This window comes from Atractosteus spatula, chromosome 2, assembly GCF_055471065.1.
Source record: "Atractosteus spatula isolate fAtrSpa1 chromosome 2, fAtrSpa1.hap1, whole genome shotgun sequence".
Taxonomy (NCBI): domain Eukaryota; kingdom Metazoa; phylum Chordata; class Actinopteri; order Semionotiformes; family Lepisosteidae; genus Atractosteus; species Atractosteus spatula.
In genome coordinates this window covers 31,220,779-31,229,838 of record NC_142707.1, presented here as the reverse complement: position 1 = coordinate 31,229,838, position 9,060 = coordinate 31,220,779, and the positions used below count along the sequence as shown (strand labels likewise).

Sequence of the window (9,060 nt, the reverse complement as noted above, 5' to 3'; positions counted from 1 at the left end):
CCTGCATTTTGTACAGTTCCCTCTTGTGTTTCACTGTTGATTAAAGTCAAGATTTTCACAATAATAGGTGGCTGCATCAGCATGCGTAGGTAGCGAAGGAACAAACAAAGGTTTATTCCAAACCAAAATTATCCTGAAACTAGGATCGCACCTTCCCCCTTATCTCAACGACAGACTCGTTTCCTTCTAATCCTCTATTCATTTGCAGGTTTTGACTTCACACCTCTCTTCACCCCCCTCGACTTCACACCCCCTGAGTGTCCGCTCTGCTCCTCCCCTGTTCCCGGCTCCTCTCCACTCCTACCTTTTGTTCTCCCTTTCTTTAGCAGCTGCTGATTTTCCACTTTTTCTCACACCCGAAGAAAGGCTCCACAGACGAAACTTTGTGTTTCTTTCCTGCTCTTTTCGTCATGTGATTTTCACAATGTGTTTGAAAACTTGACTCATATCCTACTTGTTCTAGTTATCTCTATCCAAGACTAAAAAGGATTATTTCTTTCAGCTTGAAAGTCAGTCAGAGTAGAAAATGTCTTTAAGTCCAAGGATACATCTGCTTGCTCTTCTCTGGACTGATACCAGAGCAATGTTTGAAATATATACATATGATGTTTTTGCCACATGCATTTAAGATTCTGTTCTTATTTACAAAAAATGTCATCTACCAGGTGTTTGCTTAGTCTTGAATTTTAGCTCAATCTTTTTGCATTTCATTTGCTGCTTCTACATTATTTGCTAATTCTCCTATTTTCCTATCATCTGCAAACTTGCCTAGATTACTTTCTATACCTTTATCAAGATCATTGATATAAATTAGAATGAGCATTCGGGCTCCAATCCCTGTGGGCCTTCACCATTACATCACTCCGATTTGAGCATTGACCCCTTATCTGTACTCCTTTCCTATTAACTAATTTGCAATCCACGCACATTTTCCTGAATGCCTCCAATCTGTAAGATTTGAAATTTAATCTTAACGAGCATCTTCATTGAAAGCCTTCTAAAAAACCTAAATATACCATGTAATACACTCTGTGTGCATCTACTACTTGCTCATTCAATGAACTCTAAAATGTTGGTTAAGCCAGACCTACCTTTTCCAAATCCATATTGGCTGTTTCCAATGCCATATCTCCATATAAGCAATCATCTAGTTATAATAATATCCATAACCTTACATCAGTTCAGACTTATCGATATATATAATTAACTGGTTCAATTTTCTCTCCCTTATGAAGGATGGGTACTGGGTACTAGCAAATCTCCATTTGCTGGGTACTACTCCATATTGAGTGACTGATGGAAGAGTTGTGTCAATGGCTTCTGAATAAGATCTCTTGTTTCCTTGACTGCAGTTGGTAAGATGCCATCAGGCCCTGGGGTTTTATTAATCTTGACTGGTTCTAATACCTGAAACTTATTTAGTTTATGCGTCATTTATGCTGATACTTTTTAATACAGAGCTTGTTAACTTTGAGTGGAGTGTCCAGAAAAGTATTATATAAGTATAAGGAATTAATTATTATTAACTTCTCATTTGGTAAACACCTGAGTGAAATACTTATTTAGTACATCAGCCATTCCCTTTCATTTTCACTATATTTCCCAGGATTGTATTAAAAGATACATTTTACTTCATCATTAATGGTTCTTTTTCTGTCAAAGTTCTGCAAGAATGCTTCATTATTTATTTTAGCCTGCATTGCTGTATTTCTTTCTATCTTTGTCTTGGCTTTTCATGTATCCTTTTTCATCTGTGCTCTGACTCATTTATTCTAAATCTGCTTTCCTTAAAATGTAATCTTCAAAGCAAATCATATTGTGATCACTGTTCCCTGAAGTTTCTCTCACCTCTATTTGCATCACTCCGACTTGATTGTTTGAAAAGTCAAGATCTGTACAATCATTTCCTCAATGTTGAATGTGCTCCAACAAACTGGAAAAGAAAGAAATTATTATTAATGTCTGCCATTTCTGTTCATGCTACTCAAGTGACTACCAGGGACTACACTGGGACTGTAAGGCTTTTTATCGCTGTCGTTGGTATGGTTTTTGTTCCCTTTCAATTTATTTTTATGTGCCGATCAGCTTCAGAGGGAGAGTCAGTCACTCAGGATTGCCAAAAACACAAAACAAGTGCTTGATAGATGTAGCTCCAATTCTGCAGTGCAGTCAGAGTGTAGGAGTTGCATTTCTGCATTTCTGCTCATTCATATTCACTGTTGTTGCTGACACAATGAGGATACGGGGCCAGCATTTTGTCCTTGATCACCTGCTATAACTGATAGTAGGGTTGGTGTTTTCTCTCCAGCTTTCTCTAGATCAAAGTGCCAAGCTGACTCAAACACATGCATCTCTCAATAGAGCATTGGATGCAATCACTAAATCACCAACTTCAAATATTTAAATTGGACTATTGGGGTAATTGTGGATATGTATTATAGCAGGGCACACATAGCAGGGCACACAGCTGGGGGATGTATAAAACCTGTACATTTGTTTTATTATATTTAAAAAAACAAAAAGAAAATGTTCAGGGAGACACATCAGTATTGTGATAATGAAGTGATACCACTTTCATCTTATGTGAAAAGATGTGAGTGTGATACAAAATGTACCATGGTAGACATAAAAGGTGCCGTCTAATGAAATAATTTTTTATTTCAAATAATTGATTCTCAATAGAGAATCTATGCAGGAAGGATAATTGCTTACAATATTGCAATATTGTTATATTGCACTTTTAAAGAAGAACTACATACAGTACAGGGAAGGACTTAATGCTAAAGCAGATATGTATTTAATCAGTCTTCTTGTTGAATCCAAATGCTTTTAATAAGAAACAAAGCACTTATTTTGCACATTGCTTGCGGCAGTCTAGTATTGTGCTTACAGTGCTCCCCCTTGTGGCGGACAATACGTGTTTTAAAGCTTTAAAAGTTCACGTATAACTAGGCATTAAAGATCACATCATATTGCTTTCAATAACTGCTTATCCAAGACAATAATCAAATACAATCATGGTGACCCAGAGTCTAGCTTGGAAAGCACTGGGCTCAAGAGAGGATACATCCTGGATGGGACACTAGTCCATTGCAGGGCACACAGACAGAAACTAGAACACACTCACACCAGGGCCAATTTAACAGAAGCCATTTAACCTCCCAGCATGGGAGAACATACAACCGCCACAAAGATAGCACCCAAGCAAGTGGAACCTGGACCCCAGCACTGCGAGGCAGCAACTCTAACTGCTACTGTGCTACTGTGTCACCCTTGCAAGTCGTCGTCAGTTGTAAAATAAATTCAATTTCTGTTCTACTAAAGATGGTACTTTGCATTTTTCTCTGACATTCATAAATGTCATTAAATTATTTTTGAAATGTTCATATTTAACTACAGTATATGAACTATATACAATATGCTGGTGAACCAAAGAAATTCAACAGTCAGGTCTAATGACTTTAGTGTATGCATAAGCACATTAAAAACTCAAGATTTCATCAAGAAACATCACACATTGTCATAATGAAAACATTACAGTTAATTCACCATTCTTTGAAACCCTGACATGGATATCACTGAAGGTGCCAGTCTGGAGGTGTGATTAGGACTCTTGTCTCAGAAGTGGACATTTGGGAGTTCAAAGAGGGAACTGCTGTTGTACCTTTGAGCAAATGGTTTTATTAAAATTCCCAGTTTTATAAATAGGTGCTAATATAAGTGGCTTTGCCCAGAATCACAGTTCAACAGTTAAAAGTTATCCAAATTGAATGAAATAGATTATGATGATTATTGTTGATAATAATAATAATAATAATAACAACAACAATCACCATCATCATCATCAACATCATCATCATCTGTACATTCATTTTCTAGTGCCTTTCTTCCAACTCTGGGTCGCAGGGGAGCCTAAGCCTATCCCAGCGAACAACAAGCACAAGGCCGGGTACACCCTGGACAGTATGCCAGTCCCTCCCAAAGTACACACAAACACACACACACTCAAACCAGGAAAACGTTCTCGGAAGCCAATTAACCTACCAGTATCTCTTTGGATTGTGGGAAGAATCTGGAGTGCCTGGTGAAAACCCACATGAACAAGGGGAAAACATACAAACTCCACACAGATAGCTCAGTTCCAGAACTGAACTCAGGGCACCAGCAATGGTAAACACTGCGTCACCAAAGGCGATTTTGTGATAAATTAATCGGTCCCTAGGTTATTGCATGTCCACCATTTCACAGACTGGCTTGAACAATGCAACGGTTGTATCTCCTCTCAGATCTAGTGGGGCAAAAACAACATTCGTTATGAAACAACCCACCATTCTCTTTCCACCTCAGAATTTCTTTCACCCACAGTGACTTTGTCTTTCGGCTGTCAATATGTTATCCCTGAACATTTCAGAGATATTGCTTTTCCTGGTGTTAGAGAACTTTTGCAAGAAATTAGTATTTGATTGATCATTTAGGATACTTTACTCTAAAAAGATTAATTTAGGACTGATATATGTTGTCTAGGTTCAAAAGAAAGGACAGAATTACTAGCCTGAATGACTAAACTTTCTTTTCATTCCTACCGGCAATAGGAAAATGAACACTGCACACCGCACAAAATAATAACACTTAACGTCTGTTTGCTTATAGGCTGGAATATTGCCATCTGTAGAGCAGAACATTGAGTTTTCCCCAAGGCCCACTGTCAAAACCCTCTAGCTGTAGTCTTGTAGTCTTTTAGTTTGTAGCTTGCCTGAGGCACAGGTGGGTGTATAAACCCCAGATGATGTTATTCAGGTCTGCCACTCAAAACATGACAGCAGTACCATGATGCATTTGACAATCATGAAGGCCAAGGCAAACTTTGAATATTTGTGTGCACATATATTGCTGTTTAAGAAAAGGTCATTTCATGTTCTGTATTGTAAGAAAAAATGGCTCAGATAAAGTAATTGGAATCAGAAGCAATCAGAGAAATATACACCACTTTAAAGTGAATAAAACAGTAATATTCTGAATGTTAAGATGTTCATGCACATGATGAGTCACTTTTAGATTCTAATCAAGAGAAATGAAATGAAACATACTAAATTCAGTTACACAGGCTGGGAAGGTTGTTGGTGTGGAGGTCTATCTAATTTTAAATGTACCCGACACATATGATATTTTCCAATACACTGAGCAGATGTAATCATGGAAAACAAAATCTCATTAAATGTATGCCTTTGGTTCTGTTATGAAGAAACATTTCAAAGTGAATAAAAACAAAACCATCACCATCATAAAAACATATTTTATCTTTTTGTTATATATATACAGGCCATGTTGTAAGTGTGACCATGTTGGTTTCTGGTGTCCCATCCAGGATGTATCCTGCCTGATGCCCATTGCTTGCTGGGATGGGAGATGGATACCCCAAATCCTGTATTGGATAAAGTGTTTAGAAAGTGGATGGAAGTTTTATATATATATACAAAAATCATTTTTATTATTTCTAATTACAAAATGTATGCTTTTTATCAAGGGACTAAAATGAAGGTCTCTGTTGTGGCACAGAGAATATTTCTAGCACGACTCTTTGTGTCTCTGTATAATTTTGTCCACCAGAGTGTGTCACAGTCCTGTGTAATCTGCTCTTTGCGGTAGTCACCCTGAACAGACCTGCAAGACAAGGAGTCACTCTGGCCCCTTGTGGCGCTGGTCACAGGAAGAACTCTGGGCCTTCAGGACTGACAGAGCCTCAGTTTAAGATAAAAAGAAATCACTTGTTTTACTTATCACAGTCAAATTTGTTACAGGACTGTATATTTTGATTTGATTTAATGGCTAGCCATAAAATCTGTGGAATTGGGGCTCTAGGAAACCAGGTTGGTACAGTACAGCATGATCAATAGACCTATAATGTAAAACAATGTAAAAAAAGAGCCTCTTCCTGATTGATTGTAGTGGGTAGGAATGGATGTTACCTGTTTTTATCATTATCAATCTGATGTCAACAACAAGGGCATTATTAGTAACAGTAATTACAGTGATGCTTCTGCTGGGAATATAAGGGCTATCTAATTTTTAACCCATTTTGTAAATATTTCAAACAGTTTAAATAAATCCTATGCAAAAAATGTGATCTTTTGGAACTGCATTGTTCTGACTTAAATCTTATCATTAAAGTTTTCTATGCAAGTTGTTGATTTTTTTGGCAAATACTTATATAGGTTTATACAGTGTAAACGTATCAGAAACATACACACTATAGCTCTCTCTCAGTTCAGTCACAAAGTCAGCAGTAGAAATGTGAGTTCCTTCAAAGAGAGATCATTTGAGGATAGCTCTCCAATTAGAGACATGTCTGAGTGCTTTAACAGTCGACAAAATAAAGAGTAAATTTTCAGAATGGACTTCTGTCAAATATTGTTTATTGTCAAACTGTAGTACTGTTTAATAAAATTAACAGTTATTGTTATATGTTGGGGTGGCACAGTGGCGCCCTGATTAGCACTACTGTCTTGCAGCACTGTAGCCCTGGGTTTGGTTCTGGACCGGGGGGCTATCTGTGTGAAGTTCGCATGGTCTCCTCACGTTCACATGGGTTTCCTTTGGGTGCTCCGGTTTCCTCCCAGTCCAAAGACATACTGGTAGGTCCATCGGCCTCTGGGAAAATTGGTCCTGGTGTGAATGTGTGCGTTTGTCAGTGTGTGCCCTGCAATGGACTGGTGTCCCATCCAGGGTATACCCTGCCTTGTGCCTGTTGCTTGCTCGGATAGTTACCAGCTCCCTCACGACCCTAAATTGGGCGAAGCAGTTTGAAAATGGAGGGATGATAATGTCATATTTCTCCTTAAAAGAATACTTCTGCCTTCATATTTGATGTTTTTCAAGTCAGTCAAATGTAAAGGGAGAAAAGAATCTGGGAAATTACAAAAATAAAAATCCATTTTGATTCTAAAAGAAAATCCAAGAGTTCTTACACATTAAGCGCAGACATTACAGGTTTCAGAATAAGAACTACCCTTAAGTGTTGTAAATGAGAAAATGTCAGTCAGGCACTAGAAAGCAGAATATATTTAAGTTTGACTGTGCATATAATATAGTGACTCATGTCACCCCTAACCTTTCAAGGCAGTTTCAAGACCAGGAAGCATTCCAAACGTTAGTTGAATAATGGTTCCCAATTCTTGCTCAGACTAGTTTTTACATCAGTATTTTAGGACTCACATTTCAATGTTGAAATCTATGATAAGGATAAACTCTTCTCAGCCCCAAAGTTTTTCTACTAAAAATGGCCCACACAAGCAAATTTGTTCATCCATTTCTGCAGAATCTTTCAAAAAGTTGGCACAATTTATTACTCAAAGAAACTGACTGACCTTGAGGATCATTTTCTAGTCATATATTGCGTAATATACTGAAGAAATTAAGCACTGAACTCAGTTGCTAAAGTTCCGTCTTATTACCAAGACAATTGTGAGAATCATGTATGAGTAAAACTACCACAGTTCCAGGGATTGATAGGTTATTCTGAGAACTGCCTTTTTACATGTTGTAAAAGAGTAAAATTTTACAGACTTTAGTTAAAAATGCCAGAATGTCATTTCTGTACCTATGCAAAATGACCTCCAAAAGAGAGAACAAAAATAAGACATCAATGTTTATTGCAAACCAAAGTCACAAATACATTTTAAAAAAATAAAATTACAGTACATTTAATATGAACAGTTATTTGTATGTAAGCATACATTTTCATTTTAAATACGTTAAAACTAGTACAGTGACTGAAATGTACAAATGAATTTAAATACAACAATGTTAATGGAATGCCGGGGTAAGACAACCTTAGTGCCCACCTTTACAACACGTCCAAAAGGAAATGGAAGACTGGATGAGATTGACTCTATGGACAGGGCATGTGTTAGAATTTTTTTGGTCCAGGTACATATTCACATCATAGCAGCAATGCTTTAGTTCAAGCAATTGTAGATTTACAATTCTTAAAAAAAAAGGATAAAAATAATAAAAACCAATGCCCGAACGAATACAATTCAGGACTGTACAGCAAATTTGCCATCTTCCACATGTGGAAGACGCAGGCAATGCCCCCCACTGTAGTGTGTCAAACACCATCCGATGCCAAGGCCAGAAAACTCATGGCCAACTAAAACCTCCCTCATACTTCTGTTCACACTGTAGCCCAAGAGCTCCAGATAAGACCTTATCAAGAGGGAAAAGGCACCTAGCAAAACATTCAAGGTCCTCCAACAACAAAAAAAATGGAACATTTGATATTGTTGCAGTTCCTCTGCGAAGAAAAAAATCGCCCAGAAGACAGCACCAGATCTCAGGAAATGAGAAGAACATATCTGAAAACTTCCCACTCAGCTTGGACCACTTGTACAAGTTACAGGCCACAAAGCTGCCTTGATCGATGTGCAAATATTTCACCCTGCTGCAGGGTCCGTCGTAAGATCCGTCAGTCTATGGCAAGTCCTTATAAGTAAGAGTCCATAGATGGAGCATAAGAAAATCCCAGAAAAGCTTCAGCAGCCTCCTTGATGCTTGCTGTAATCAGAGCGCTGTCTGGAGAGCACCCGATGGAACTTGGGACCGGCTCGTCTGTAAACTCGGGATCGAAGTGCCGTAGATCATTTGGGCCAGTCTGCAACAATAGAAATGAAAAGTACTTAACTTTCAAGTCAATCCAAATTAGAGATCACAGGAAAGTGAGAATGCTACTGCATATACTACCAGGAATTCCCCATTTACTAAAATGTGTACAAACATAATGCTTTTTCTTATTAATACTGACCAAATTGAAATTCAAGTGGCGAAGATGGTCTTGCATTAAGAAATCTGAATTATACTGCTCAACTAGGGCTGTTTCCTTTCTCTTATTAAAGATTAACTTCTTAGATTAATATTTATAGGATTTAACTGTTCAGTGGCTTCAAACAATAGCTAGATACAAATCTGTCACAGATTTACACTGCTGAGAGAATAACTGCACGACCAGGCGGACGAGGCTACTCGAAGCCCCACCACACACCCCAAGCGGTAATAGTCAAGGTG

At 37.9% G+C, this 9,060-nt stretch overlaps 1 protein-coding gene across 4 annotated transcripts in view; it reads right to left on the bottom strand.

Annotated features, from left to right (window-relative positions):
* Positions 1–7,634: 7,634 nt before the first annotated feature.
* The window catches only part of sgk1 (serum/glucocorticoid regulated kinase 1), a 59,636-nt gene continuing 58,210 nt past the window's right edge, over positions 7,635–9,060 (bottom strand). For all 4 annotated transcript variants that reach the window (XM_088937659.1, XM_088937686.1, XM_088937676.1 and 1 more), the window contains one exon: positions 7,635–8,650. In XM_088937659.1, the coding sequence (XP_088793785.1) occupies positions 8,483–8,650 (168 nt within the window). In that variant the 3' untranslated portion in view covers positions 7,635–8,482. The remainder of the gene's footprint in view (positions 8,651–9,060) is intronic.